At 35.7% G+C, this 15,928-nt stretch overlaps 1 protein-coding gene and 1 long non-coding RNA gene across 2 annotated transcripts; both read left to right on the forward strand.

Moving 5' to 3' along the window:
* Positions 1-1,750: 1,750 nt before the first annotated feature.
* On the forward strand, positions 1,751-2,550 carry LOC147485418 (NAC domain-containing protein 53-like). Its single transcript, XM_086572438.1, has 3 exons — positions 1,751-1,861; positions 1,998-2,096; positions 2,181-2,550. The coding sequence occupies exons 1-3, from the start codon at positions 1,843-1,845 to the stop codon at positions 2,513-2,515; spliced, it is 453 nt and encodes a 150-aa protein (XP_086428564.1). The 5' UTR covers positions 1,751-1,842; the 3' UTR covers positions 2,516-2,550.
* A 5,374-nt stretch (positions 2,551-7,924) lies between these two features.
* On the forward strand, positions 7,925-15,215 carry LOC147485419 (uncharacterized). Its single transcript, XR_015202287.1, has 4 exons — positions 7,925-8,585; positions 9,051-9,116; positions 9,210-9,286; positions 15,122-15,215. It is a non-coding gene; the product is annotated as an uncharacterized LOC147485419 (long non-coding RNA).
* Positions 15,216-15,928: the final 713 nt, after the last annotated feature.

The following is a 15,928-nucleotide window of genomic DNA, read 5'->3' on the forward strand; positions in this document are numbered from 1 at the left end:
CAAATTGGCTATAAAAATTTCTATCAACTCAACACTCCACCCTCCTAACATGAATTTCAATTAGTAAAAGATTAAGTGAAGGCAAGCAAATGAAGAGTAAGGAGGAAATATAGTACTATGAGATTTGTTAGGAAGAAAGGAAGCAGCATCCCCATCGTTTAAAATGCATTTGGCTCTGAATAGTTGTTCGTCCAGCTTTGGGAGAATTATAAAAGAAAAAGAATTATTATTTGTCAGCCACGCATGCAACATGAGAGATGGGATGACAGAGAGAGTGGTACCTTTTGTCCCCGGGGAATAGAAAAACAGAGCTTTTGGATGTTAGAGGGCACGCTGACAGAGCGATTGTTCTTCGACTGTGGATTTGGAGATGAACCTGGAGGCTGACTCTTGCAACTCCTTTACCATCTCCCCCAATCTCCTTGCTTAAGTGAAAGTCTCCAATCATTTCATTTGGGGTGCTATGTAACTTAATTTGAATGTAAGTTGCAATAGAAATCCCCACTTAAAATATATCTTTGGGCCTAGGCCCAATAGTACAATATATGTAGAAGTTTTAAAAAACAAAAAAAATATTTTAATATATAGATACAAAACTAAATTAGAATCCTATGCAAATCCAATCCCGTAGTAATTGAGCCTCCTATGAAATCATGCCTTATCTCCTACACGTAGAATTTTTGAGCCTATTACGAAATCATGTCTTATCTCCTATATATGTACAAAAAACAACAATTGCACTACACATATCGAAAAACCAGGTAGCCTACTTTCTTTCTCTTCTCCATTATTTACAATTCTTTTCTAAGTTCATTTCATATTGATTAAGTTTTTTTTTTTTTTTTTTTTTTATATTAAAGAGTATTGGATAAATAATTTATAAATTTTATTATGTATATTGCATATAATGGCGTGTGAAAATTACAGTTTGTGTAAAAAAAATTGCTAAAGGAAATTCTAGAAACATGACTTAACGTTCAACAAGATCCGGTTTACAACACAGAAATAGAGAATGGACGATTCAAAAGCACTGTAACATTAAAGGTATCAAAAGACTTATTCCTTAACAATGAAGACGTCGTAGTTAAAGAAATTGATGGAAGCACTACATATTATATTCATTTGCAAAGAGCAGATTCAAAGCAGACTTTTCATGCAATATAGTTTATAAAGGATGAACGTGATATAGAAATTGAAGACTTCAATTTTAAAGAACTTATGAAGAAAAGAAAATAGGTTGAAGAGAAACAAAATCAACTCGATGTCCTCAGAAATATTATGCTAAATTGTTTGGTTGATGATAAACACAACAAAGATAAGATATATTGTCTTGAAGAAAAAATTAAAGAAATGAAGGACAGGGAGAAAAACCAAAACAATGACAAAAGCAACAAAGAGGAAAAGAACGGTTTCATAATAAAGAAAAGAAAACAATGAGAATTAGTACTTGAATATCAAAATTTTATTATGTTGATCAAATATATATATATATTTTTTTTTTCTATTGAACGCTTATTTTAAATTTTATATATGCATTAATTTCAATTATTAATGTTGTCTGAACTTTTGAAAGAAGAATGGATGGCATTGCCTAATATATAGTAAACCCACGACTAAAATTAAAAACAACTCTTGAGATTCTCGATGAGTCGACCAATTCCTCTACCCGCATTTTAACGAAACTGTTAATCCGAGACCTGTGGAACCCTATGTTCCGTATCTTCCCTCCCACAAATCGCCGAAGCCGAATCGTCATATGTCGAAAATGTTAATGGATCATCACAGAGTTCTCAGAATTCTCATCCTACGAACATTAGAACTGACGCGGCAATTGACAGTTCTATGGAGCAGAGAGCTTCAGGTATGAAAAAGAAATTACATTCTCTGGTTTTGTCCTTATTATTGTTTTCGACCGGTTTGAATCAATGGAAGTACCACGGTACTCTACATGTTCAACTAATTAAAACCTTCCATCGAGTGTTTTGTCTCTTTTACAGGAGGTGCAACTGATGGTAGAGAATTTCAGCGTCCATCTTTCCAGAATGAGAATTATTTATCTCCAAATAGGCAGAACTGGAATCCTTGGGACCTTCCTGGTAATTATGAAGCTTCTTGGTACTTTTATTTTAGTTAGTAGTCTCGACTTTGTGTTGAACTCATTTTTTGTTTTGTTTATGCAGACAAATCTTGCGGGGATTTGGAATGGTACTTCTTTTGTCCAAGAGACAGGACTAATCGTGCCACTGAAATTGGATATTGGAAGACGACTGGTAGAGATAGACCCATCTGTAATGGCCCAGACACTGTGGGGATGAAGAAGACACTGATTTTCCATTTAGGAAGGGCACCGCGAGGAGATAGGACAAATTGGGTTATGCATGAATATCGACTTGAAGTCAAGCAATTGTTTGACACCGGTGTCTCACAAGTAAGACTTTGTTTCAAATTTGCATGTAGTTATATTTCTTTGGTTTATGACCTGTTTTGTCAAGTTAAATTGTTGTATTATGGTTAATCTAATATTAGAGTATGTGATTCTGCTAAGTGCTATACTACATATTTTGCAAGCAGTGTTTTCTATATTGCTGTCAAATGAGATATGTATCACTAGCACAAAGTACATAGAGGATATAGGCAGCTGCTGAGTCTGCTTAACTTATTCCAAAACAACATCCCGCATTTGATGCTTCTATATCTCCATTTTATGCCAAACACAATAAGTGGTATCATATTGGTCGGTGATCACAACTCACTACAAATATTATAATCTATCTGCCCTTTACAGGTTTTATGGCTTCAAGTTACTTAATCAGCATAGTGTCGGTAGCATCATCCCTTACAAGTATATCTGCACCCTTTCATGAAGATATGCAAAATACCAAAGTTAAGTCATTGTTAGCACATATTGCCGCTAGACCATCTGTTGCCTTCACTATATGCACGGTTAAACATAATAGCCTCAAAGAAGTTAGATAGACTCCTAATGTACTCAGCTAGGCATTCAGAATTCTAACAGTTTGTAAGGAGTCAGTTTGCACTTCAAGTTTTTTACTACCCATTATAATTCCCTTCATCTACCACAAGGCCTCCCTATGCAAATGATATCTTTCAAATTTAACCATATTCTCATCCTCAGCATAGGTAATGACTAATGAACTTTTGTACTCAGCCTAGGGTTTTGTTGCATATGGGCCAGGCAGGCATGTTTCAGAAAAACTAATGTGCATATCCGTTTTCAAAAAGGAGGCTATCCTGCGTTGGAAACAGTTAGCTGACCAACTGTGATACTCCTCTCCTTAAGTGTATCCTTATTGCCAATTGTTCCGCTGTGCCAAGCTATAAAGTTGCAAAGGACGATAGCTGACTTGCGAGGCAGGGTACAGATCTATGCATGCATGTTGAAAGAGTACTAATTCCCAGATATAGATCTTACGGAACGATATAGAAGGTCAAGAAGAGGTTTCTTTCATATCAACCAAATGAATCAGAACATCTCCTATGGTGATGTGCCAAAGGAGCAAAACAAGACAGGAGCTTAAGGAGTTTTAATATAAAAAGGTATGTAACTACTCCTGTTGACAAGGGAGGATATATCATTTCAATAAAAAGTGACAACAAACACAGTATTAAAATGACTGCAAGAAAATGCCAGTCTAGAAAAAACCTCGCTCAAATGTGAACATAAGAGTGATGGCGATGTTATCACTAAGGCCTTTTCTTATAGTAATCTTCAGTGGTAACTTCTCAAAGTAACCAATAAGACGTACATGTATCATTGTGATGAAGTTGAACATATTTCAATATAGTATTGCAAGCACAAGTAAATTTTAATCTACAATGAGATATATACTAGAAAACTTGAAAGACATCAGACAAAGACTAATGACGAGATGATGAAAGTAACGATGGCTGTTTTACTAATCTAACTATTACTTCCCTTCACTCAATTCTAGCCAAAGCCCTCATAACATGAATGCAGGTTCACCAAAGGTTAGGTCTTTGGTGAAAACTAAACAGAGTCTACCTGTGTACGAAAAAAGTCACGTTGTACAGGGGGATTAGGAGCAAGAAAGCTTCAAGGGGGAGCAGACCAGAGGTTACTTTTAAAATATCATGACAGAAAAGGAGGGGGAAAGTACGAATCAAAAATATAGTGTATTAACTAGCAGAAACAGAATATTTATATTTGCCTAACGAGGCTTTAAATTATTACTTATAAAAGAGGAGGTTTAAAATATCTGAAGTTAAGAACGAAACTACAGATATACATATATCATATATGTATGTACGTGTGAAACCAGCTTTTTCTGAAATGCTTTTCAGTTAAAGGGATCTTATGTTTGTAAAATTTGAAAGCCAGGACTTCAGAAGGCAAATTTGAAGGAATCATGGAAATCTTTGATATACATCTAAGAGAAATTCACACAATTTTTGCAAGTACTGTGCCTAACATGCAGTGAAACAAAGGCGTGGACACCTGTTTCGGCGTTTGACATGGGTATGATATGTCAGACACATTGACCGACATATACGTGATAAGCAAATCCTATTAAAGAACCTGACTAGATACAAGCATCATGGTTGACTACGCCTAGGACCAAATTATGAGAGACTTTCTTATTATGATTATTATACTTTTAATGCAGGAAGCAAGTAAATACATCAGTAACAGTATGTAGCCAACATCCTTAGATCTTTTTGATGATTCTCAGGCATTAGATATGTCATTCACAACTGATTCCGAAGAGTTAGACCTAAGAATCAAGCAGAGGACCAAAGGCGACAACAGATATCTCGATGGAAAGACATTTGCATCAGGTTCCATCGTATGCAAAGTCGTCAGAGAATCGTAGGTTTTCTCACTTTGTATTGATATCTTCATCGGTGCTATCTTATCATAATCATCACATTGATAGTTTGAGACTATAGTAATATGATTACTCTGGCTTTCAATAGACTGCCTAAGGAGACTACAGTCTACACAGAGGGAACATCAAGGTTCATCTATGGATATGCATTAGTTCCTTGGGATGTGAGTAGGGGCTAGAGCTGAACTATGCACTAATAGTACTTAGACTTGAGAATTAACTTTAGAGAGGGGTGGAGGGTGTCTTAGGCATTTTGAACGGAGTTTCTACTTTTGTCATAATTAGAACTTAGAAATGTGCAGTCCAAAAGTTCTCTTCTAAAACTTGAAGTCAATCATAACTCATTTGTAATAGCCCCGCCTTTTCATGGGTTTTTCAAAAAAGTTGCTATTTCTCAAACTGAAAGTTTAAGTATGCCTCAATAACTATCTTATTGATTACTATATTAGGGGTTTTCTATCATTGCTATCTGCCTATCTAATAATAAGCTTGGTGCTTTTAGAGTATCGGTGTTGTTTTTGCACGTACTAGACATTCATTTTGCTTGATGCATGGATTCTTTCTTCTTTCCTTTTATTTTCTTTTCTTTAGATATTTTTGTATATCACAAGAATGTATTATCTTACATGGACCTTTCATAAAGTGTTTATCAACTTTGTACCCGAACTTCATTGCGTGAGGAAGATACCAATGTGATTTGTTTTAATCTCCTGGACTAGCAAGGAAGTATACGGTCTAATTCCCAGGCCTACATAAAGACTTCTTCTACCAAAAGAATCCTATTTATACTTAACTTCCTAAACAAACCTATCTAATAAGAATCCTATTAATACTAAACTTCTAATGACATTAGAAACCCTAATTAATTAACCTAAACAAACCTATATATATATATATATATATATATATATATATATATATATATATATATATAAAACCAACGATCCTCCTAACAAAAAACAAAAAACAAATGTAAACTTTCAGTTTTTTCTTTTATTCTGATTTACATTAGTTTTACATATATAACTGAGTTCTTTTTCTTTTTTTTCATTGCATACAATAGAAGATATTCAATCAACGCTTCAGAAAGAGTTAACAAAAATAGATAAGGTAAACTATTTCTTTTCCAGTATCTTATTTAATAATTTTGTTGATTTCTCTTTTATGATTCAACTGATGATAAAAATAATAATAATAATAATAAAGTTTATTAAACACATGAGATATTAGCGTAAGCCTATAACGGTTTGTTTTTTTATTATTCTTTTAATTCAAAATTATATTGAACTATATTGAACTTAAGATCTGTATTACTGTAACAACCACTCACTATTAACTATTCCTAGAACCCCTCTTACCCCTCCTCTTTATAATATAATTCTTCTCAATATTGTGAAATCAGTGGGATTGTGGGAGAGACAAGTCTCGAGTTGAAGCTATTGAGTCAATCAATCCAACATCACAATTATTTTATCTTAAAGAACTTCAACATCAAATCTTCCATTATATAATTTTCTATACTCAACAACATAATTTCGATATGATGAAATTATATGAAATATAAGAGCAGACCTAAGGAGAACATATCAACTTTCAAATCATCCATATGCTTTAAAATTTATTTCAAGGGGGAAAGGTGTGTGTGTATAGGCCGGGTACGGTATAGTATATATATGCAAGTATAGTATAAGAAAATGCATGTTTTTATATCAAAATTATGTAATGCTGGAACCAAGTTTAGTGGTATATATATACCTACTTAGAGTCTCCCACAATATCGGTTATAACTCTATATCCATCTTTCATGACATTTCTCCTTCCTCTCCTACTGGCCACAAAAAAATCTTTTCCTTCCATCTCAAACTCAGGAAAAAATCCGCAGGGAAGTAGCACCTATTCACTATATCCCACTTTGACACACATTTGGTATCCTCCCACAAAGCCTACAAAATAGTAAAAGATCCATCAATAAAACAAAACCTAATATTTGCATGTTCTAAAAATACCAAATTACTATATGCCCTGACAATGGTGAGACTGCATAGTTCTGGATAATATAAACTAATGTAATTTTTAAAATGCAGCTCATGGAGATGAAACCAAACACAAAATTTCACTTAAGACAGCGTTGAGGGAAATTCTAATCAAGGAAAAAATTCAGGGAGAACCAGTTTACATATCAAAGATTGAAAACAACCAATACGATGCAGATGTCATAATAGATTTGCCGATAATGAGAGAAATCTTCAAAAATCCGAATTATCCTATAAGCCATCATTTTCGGAGACGTATCAAACTAAGAAACACTACACCATAACAGCTTTTTTGTGACAGGGACTTTTCCCAATTTGTGACGCCAAATAGGCGTTAGAAAATTGGTGACATCAAATTGCCGTCAGTATTTGTTGCTTGGCGTCACAATAAATCAAAAATTAGTTTTACTTTATTTATGAAATTTGTTTAAAACATAGTGACGGCAAAGAGGCGGAGTTTAATAAAAATCCAAAGTCTCGTGTTTTGCATGTCTTGAGCGAAGGGAGGCGCCGATTCGATCTTTGCAATTTCTCTTTTTCTTCTCAAGACAGAAACCCTTTCCCGCTGAAAACTCTTCTCCACTTTTCTCAATCTATTCGAATTATCCACTCATTTTTCGTTCATCTTGATGAAAGTAAACTAAAGGAGGTAGTTTTATCATCTCAAATTCTTCATCTTAAGCCAAGCTACCATCTTTCCGATCTTTTAAGGTCAGTTTCTATAAAGATTAGTTTTTGTTTTTTCACGATTTTGGTTTTTGGGTTTGCAATTCTTGATTTCGTTTTCTAGGGTTTTTAATTTTCTTGGTGAATGAGTTTGTTTATAATAGTTTGTTTAAGTTGGTTATTATAATGGTATTTCAGTTTCATCCGGCTGTTTATATAAGTTACGATAAAACTTTGATCTGTTGGCTTTGTTTTTTTCTTCAATCCTATATAGAGGCTTTTGTCGTTGTACTAGTATTGTTGACATAATTATATATTTATATATGTAGTAAATTTTGTTACAAATTTGACAGTCCTTGTTTTTTCTTCTGTTCTTCATTTCTTTCCTCTTGCTCAGGTGTAAATTTGTGGCACAGTCTCTACTAGAACTACTTGATGATTTTTACCCAATTATGCCTTGACCTAAATATATTGGTCTCATACTTTCATATATCACGATATAAATCAGAAAATTAGGAATTCGAAATCGACATTTTGATTAAATTAAAGCAGACACTAGACACTAGGGACATAAAGCAGATGTGTGCACCTATATCACACCTTCACTGAATCATTTCACCCTTGGAACCAAATAGAGAAAAAGAAAATGTCAGTTGAAAATCTAGGCTTCACTGAATTGATTAAATTAACTTACCAGAAAAACTACAACGGTAATAACTTCCCATCAATCATAACACCCAAAACTTCTAACCGCTTCAATCTCTCAACCTTCTGTGAAACCATAACAAACAAAAAACAATGGCTTGAATCACTACTTCATTCAAGTGGAGCACTTCTTCTAAGAGGGTTTCCTGTAAAAACAGCTTCAGACTTCAATCAAGTTGTTGAAGCTTTTGGGTATGAAGAGTTACCTTATGTGGGTGGTGCTGCTCCTAGAACTAATGTTATTGGCCGAGTTTTCACAGCTAATGAGTCTCCACCTGATCAGATCATCCCTTTTCATCATGAAATGGCTCAGGTCTGACTTGTTTTTCAATTAGTCAAGTTGAATTTTGCTTAGAATTCATATTAATTGTTTAATTAAAAAAAAATGAAATTGCATTGAACTTGAATTGCAACTCAAGTTTCGACCATGTAGAGTTTTAAGTGGAATCCGAATACAAGGAGAAGTGCAAGCCTTAGATGCATATTTTGTTGAATGACTCATGTTTTGGTTTTCTTCTGAGTTTGTAGTATGTTATGTTTTTACCTTTTAAACGTGGTATCAGTCAATTAGATGGAGGAGTTTAATTACAAGCTGAATAAAAGTACATGCTTTGTTATACCCATAGTTAAGCATCTAAAGCACTCTCCTCTAAGATATTAAGTCAGAATCTTTTATATGGTTGTTGGTTTTGACTTTTGACATACACAAAATGGAATACTCTAAGGTGTGTGCTTGTTTATTTTAACTTTTGTTTGTTATTCTATTTTTTTTTTCTAGTTTCCCTACACATAAGATGCCGTACAGATTTGGTGTTTTTAAAGTGGTGGCTTGAGAGTCGACAAGGTAGATATTGTTCATGCGTTTTATTCCTTTTTTTGCATACTTTTTTCTTTAGTCAACATTTCTTAGTTAATTGAAGATGAGTTTCAAATGCAGGAAAAGTACAAACTTCTTACACTTAGCTTGGAGCTTTAGGTTTCGACATTGATTGTGCTCCCAGTGCTTGACTTCAGGTACATATATCTTCAATCATAGTGCCTATCATTTATTATTTTTATTTTTATTTATTCATTTATTTTTTCCTATTTCTAATTGTTGTTAGTGCATAACTTAGAGCATTTCCCTTCGGAACATCTTATGTATTGGTTTCTTTTATGGTTCTTGGAGGATATACTAGTATACTATATTGATGCAAAAATGATATGTATAGTCAACAAAATACTATACTTACGCATGAGAAATCGGTTGACTCACACTTTCGATTGAGTGAAAAAAGCACCGTAAAAATGTATATGCAGGAATTCCAATGTTAACTATGTTGCTCTTCGAATATTGCCATACTTCCAAATCTTTGACGCCAATGGCTCCAGCAGCAAGAAGCTCTCTCCCCCAGCCCTTGAATTTTTTTTCCCATATTTGATACCAAAATGTAAAAGCGAGTAAGTATACAAAATGTGACTGCCCACACCTATTTCAAGATATGCATTTCTTGAGGACATCACTTAAGGAACAAAAAAAATGTAATATGAAATAAAAGAGTTAAGCGCCCCCACATTCATACCATCCCTCCATCCAAATAGAACTGTGTTTCAAACAAGGTGATCTTAGGTGTTTAAAGAGTGAGGAACTGAATGATAGTATGGTTGGCTACCAAAAGCCCGCTTTTACGAAGTTCAAACTAAACTAGTCCAAGAGAACCTAAGAATGGAGGTGCATGCATTTGCATGGACAAAGATCCCTTACAGGAGGTTGCTTGGTGCTTAACAACCTCGAGGCTTCTCATTAAACCAGCTTTACAACCGACCTACACCAGAATCAGCTACCTCCACGATACCTAGGCCTGGCTAGACACATAACAAAAACTATCATATAGTAAAACATAGGATGCAATGAAATTCAATCAGCAAATTCAGTTAGCTTAACTCAAAAAGAATAAACATGAACCACTCATAAGATATATAACATACCTAGGAAAGCACGACCCTCTCGAGGTAGAGGAAATCATTGGTGTATTCATCAAACAAGGCCAATACAAAGAACGACATAGAGTAAACCACTCTTTGTAGAGTTCTCCTAAAATAGAAAAAATAACTTATGAAATATACAATTGAAGTACAAGAAGTTTAGGCAAAATCAACCAAGGGAAAAAGAGTCTACGTTAGGAAAAGTAGATGATCAAAATGAACTTTGATATGCAACAAAGAAGCAAAAGATAAAGTCCAAGAAAAACCTCAACAGATTCCCCGCTAAAGAAGCTAAAGCCACAAAGAATAGGCCACAACAAAATCGAAAGCCCGAAGAAACGGCACACAAACCTATTGACTCGGACACCGGGCGGGAATAGAGATATTGGAACCCAATATTTTTCGTTAGGCGTGAGATGAGAAATTAGAGAGAAGTGAGATGAGGTAAGAGAGGAGAGAAAATGTGGAGGAGAATTCTGTAAGGGGGAAAGATTATTATTATTATTATTTTGGTTTGTTTGGGGGGTACAGACAGACACCCACGAAGTGGTTTTTTAGGTGACTTCTAAAGCGACCTCAAGAGTTCGCTACGCTCACGGACTATATTGAATGGCCATATTTGATCAAATGTGTGCTTTTTAGCTTCTTTTGCTTGATCATGAAATAGAACTATATTGAGGCTAACCTCCCTCAATAGGAAATTAATATGCTATTTGAACTATTTTGAAGAATTCGCATGTTGATTAATATGCTATTTTTTCGTGTAGTGTCTCTTTAATCCTATTTTATAGTTGGCTATGTTATAGCAAGAAATGGGGGTATGCTTTTTTTTCCTTTACCTATTCATGGTACTGACAATTAGCTTAAACTTTATGATGGCTTCAAATTAACTAACTCTAGAGTTGTTTTTCTTGTTTCCATTCTTAAATTTTTATCTATATAGGGGTAAAATGTCACGACCCATTCAAAAGGACTGGATTCATGAACCAAACCGAGTGAGCACCGTGTACAGACAAGGGGTAGACGATTTTATTGATTTAGCAAAAGAAAAGTATGAAGGGTTTACAACATGTCCTTGCCCATGTACAACATGTCGGAATGGGAAAAGATTGGTATTTGATGAAGTCCGAAGGCATATAGTTCAAAATAGTTTTGATCTAACGATAACGGTATGGTCCTTACATGGTGAAAAAACGATCAAAGTATCCCGTGGTAGACATAGTTGGAGATGAAAACATTGAAGATAGAGAGCTTGGGCTAGGAATTTTGTTGATGCTTCTTATGGCGTACATGAAGGTGGAAGGGGTGATGTGCATGGAGGGGATGGCGGTCAAACTTCTGATTTTGAACGACCTTTCGTTCCCGAACCAGATTTGGGTAAAAAGTATGCGGAGTACAAACTAAAAGCCGAAGAAAAATTATACCCTTCATGTGAGGGGCCTGTGACAACTCTATCTGCAGTTGTAGAGCTTCATGACTTAAAGAAACAGTATGGTTGGTCTGGAAATAGTGTGAGTGCACTCTTGTCTATGCTAAGAACTTGGTTACCAAAAGAAAACACTTTGCCTGAAAAGTGGCCAGTAATGAAGAAAATGTTGACCGACCTAGGTATGAAAGCTGCTTATTGATGCATCTGCGAGAATAATTGCATCTTGTATTATGGGACAAAAAAGATTTGACGATATGTCCTCATTGCGACTTCGCCCCGGATATAAAGTGGAGGGTAAAACAGGGAAGGAGTCAAAAGTGCCTAAAAAAGTATTGAGACATTTTCCTTTAGGTCCACGACTCCAACGATTATATACGATACCATCATTAGCACGGGAAATGACATGGCATGCTCGAGCAACACCTTCATGGGATTATATGCGACATCCTGTTGATTCAGTCCAATGGGCAAAATGTAAAGAGAGATGGCCGAATTAAGCTAATGAGGGCCGTAATGTTTGGCTCGCAGTTGCAACTGATGGCTTCAATCCTCGTGGTATTCAATCAACTGGCTACAGTTGTTGGCCTATCATACTAGTGCCATACAATCTCCCACCTTCATTATGTATGAAATCCGACTTTCAAATGATGTCTTTGTTGATACCTGGACCAAAGGCGCCGACTACAAACATTGATGTTTTCCTTGAACCACTATTTGATGAGTTGAAACAACTATGGATGGAAGGAATCCCTCGTATGACATGCACAAAGAGGGAACACTTTACTCGAGAGCTATGTTGATGTGGGGGATACACGATTTTCCGGCTTTTGGAAACTTATCTGGTTGTGTGACACATGGTTATAAAGCATGTCCTGCTTGTGGTGACAACACCCCTCGTGGCGTCTACCTTGTAGTAAGAAGATTGTGTACACAAACTACCGCTTGTTTCTTGATCCGGATCACCCATTTAGGTATAATAAACACTTTAAATATTGGCTAACTTTTTTGAATTCAAGTTATGTATAGTAAGCAATTCTAACACTATCTCCAGATATAGTAAGCACTTCAATGGGGAGCAAGAACATAACCTTCCTCCAACACGTCTTAAAGGAACTGATATTGACAAAATGCTGACCTGCGTTAAATATGTACCTGGTAAGATCCAAAAAGGTTCCAAACGGTCAAGAGTTGATGGGAGTATAAATGATGATGATGATGATGATGATGACGACGACAACAACGCTGGTGTTGAAGTTACAGGGGCTTTTTATAGGAGGTCCATTTTCTTTGAACTGGAATATTGGCCAAGTCATGAAGTTCGACATTGTGTTGATGTGATGCATGATGAGAAAAATGTTTCTGAACATATATTGAACTTGATCCTAGATGTGAAAAAATCAAAGGATACAGTTGCTGCTAGAGAGGATTTGAAGATGAAGGGCATCCGTAGTAGTTTGTGGATGCAAGAGGACTTTAATACCGGTAGACAAAAAAAACCAAAAGCCTCCTACGTCTTAGATGCTGATGAGAAAAGACATTTCTTCCAAATTTTGAAAGACTTGAAGCTTCCTTCGGGTTTTTCGTCTAACCTGAGCAACATTGTCGGTTCCAACCCACCTTCTTTGCTCACGATGAAGTCTCATGACCATCATGTTATAATGCAATATGTGCTGCCTGTGTTGCTTCAACATGCTTTTCCGAAAAAATGGTGACTTGCGAAGAGCCTTACACCGATAAGCTTATTCTTCGGACTCTTGTGCTCAAAGGTTTTAAGTCGTAAGGATATGGAAGGTGCCAAATTCATGATTGTAGAAGCATTGTGTGTCTTGGAGAAGCATCTTCCACCATCTTTTTTCGATATTAGTATCCATTTGATGGTTCATCTAGCCCGATGAAGCGTTGGTTTGTGGAGTTGTGTGGCCTAGGTGGATGTATCCTTTTCGAAAGATGAAGTCAACTATGTGTCTTATATATTAGTTCAATTTCTTTTATAAAAATAATCTATAACAACACTAACACGTATACTTTCTGAATTTCTTAATACTAATAGAGCTATGAAAGAGTGTAAAAACATACCCAGCAATAAACGATATGTTGAAGGGTCAATTGTGGAGTCCTACATAGTTTCTGAATCTGTCCGATATGCCATGGAGTACATGCCGCGTGGAGGAAATAAAAAATTGACTCGTAAACGCTACCTTGATGAAAATGGCGATTTCATTGATGAAGGGCCTTTGCTTGACTTCAAAGTTGTGATGTTAGAAACGGCACAGTGGATACAAATACGAAGATGGCTTATTTTTCGATTACAAGTTGAAAGACTTCGATGAATTTTACAGGTGGGTTGTTCATTCCGGCTTTTGGAATTTAATATTTTTTTGGTAATTTATGAAGAATCACGTATGGACTTCCATGAATGAATTGCAGTGAGAGTATCGGAACTTGCGACCCACTACTGCGTGGTAGGGGGAAAGGAATAGCAAAGTCGAAAGTGGAGATCTCGCATTGAAATTCATTGTCCGGTTATAACGATAAGGTATTCTCTTACTTGGCATTTATAGTAGCTAAGCTAGGGTGAGCCTTTTAGTTTTGTTGATTTTTTGTTAATTATCTTTTTTCTTTGCTGTATAGTTGTTGAAGGCTAAAAGCACGCAAAAGGCTTAACTTGTGGCAGTTAGTTAAAGGGCCAATGCACAAGGCTAAATCATATAAGAAATATCGCATTAATGGATTTGTCTTCGCTACTAAGTCTCATGATGATACTGTTGTCACTCAAGATAGTGGTGTTTGCATGAAGGCTATTACCTCATTTACGGCAAGTAGGAAAGATAAAAATCCGGTTGACTCAGAAACCATGTGGTATGGGGTTATCAAGCAAATTTTGGAGTTGGACTACACAACATTCCATGAAGTGGTCTTTTATTGTGATTGGGTGAGGGTTGAGGACAAAACTAATGGTTGTAAACTCTGTCCCGATTCTAATTTGGTGATGGTCAACTTTAATAGGCTCAAGAGTGTCCATCATCAACTCGACGAGCCAGTCATTCTTGCCTCTGAGGCTAGTCAAGTGTTCTATTCGAAAGATTTGAAAAATCCTGATTGGTGGGTGGTCATACATCCTCCTCCTCGATTGAGTAGTAATGTAGATGAACTAGAAGCGCCAATGGAAGTCCAGTCTATTTTTGAAGACCAACCTAACTTGATACCCCTGATGCAGAAAGTTCGCAAATGATAATAGTTGAATTATGCACTTTATTTATTTATTTTTGGGTAATGCATACTTCATGACCTTTATTTTTCTTTTTTTTTTGGTTGAGTATATATATGTGTTGTGCCAATATATCTTATCAAGTCTATTGATTAGGTATTTCATTTATGATTTTTCTTAATTATATGTGCCAAGTTTGTGCTATATTTGTTTTGATGAACCCGGCTTCACTTTCTTCAATTATTAGGTTATTTGTTAAATAATGGCTTCAAGTTCACAACACCGTGGTGTGTCCCAATCTTCTCCTTCCGGTTCACAACACCGCGCTTTGTCCCAATCTTCTCCTTCCGTTCTCAAAGACCGCACTATGTCTCAATCGTCTCCTTCGGTTTCTCAAAGAACCTAGTGTGTCCCAACCATCTCATTCAACGGGAGACAATACTTCCCAATCTAAGAAAACTAAGTTGCCAGTCATAGTGCAAGCCGATGGTAGGGTAATAGGGAGTTTATGGTGGCAAATGGAGCGAGAGTCGGGGCATTGGATCACGAGCTATTGTTCCAATTTCTTATGCAAGTTGGGATCTGATAGATGATACATTCAAAGATGAAGTTTGGGGAAAATTAATGGTAACTATTTATCTGCCCTTTTTTTCATTTATAACCATATTTTAACCCAATGGAGCATGCCATAGACCATCTGTAGTTAGTTATTCCTCTTAGTTAAGGCTTCCCCACCTATTGATAGTCAAGACCATATACCATGCGGCAAGCGTTTTTAGCTCATTGTATGTAGTTTCTTTTCAATATATATATATATATATTATAAATGTATATATGTGATTTGTAGGAGGAGTTCCAACTCAATGTAAACCCAACAATGGCGCGCCAAAATATACAGAAATGGTTTTCTCCTAAGTTGCGATCTTGGAAATATGGTTTTGCGACATAAAATTTTGAAGAATTGTGAATCGAGCAAGATGCTATTTTATCATGTCCAACGGGTTTTGATCCAAGTCATTGGGAAGCATTTGCAATCCGTGAGAGCACACAAGAA

The sequence above is a fragment of the Coptis chinensis genome, chromosome 7 (genome assembly GCF_015680905.1).
Source record: "Coptis chinensis isolate HL-2020 chromosome 7, ASM1568090v1, whole genome shotgun sequence".
NCBI classification, from domain to species: Eukaryota; Viridiplantae; Streptophyta; class Magnoliopsida; order Ranunculales; family Ranunculaceae; genus Coptis; species Coptis chinensis.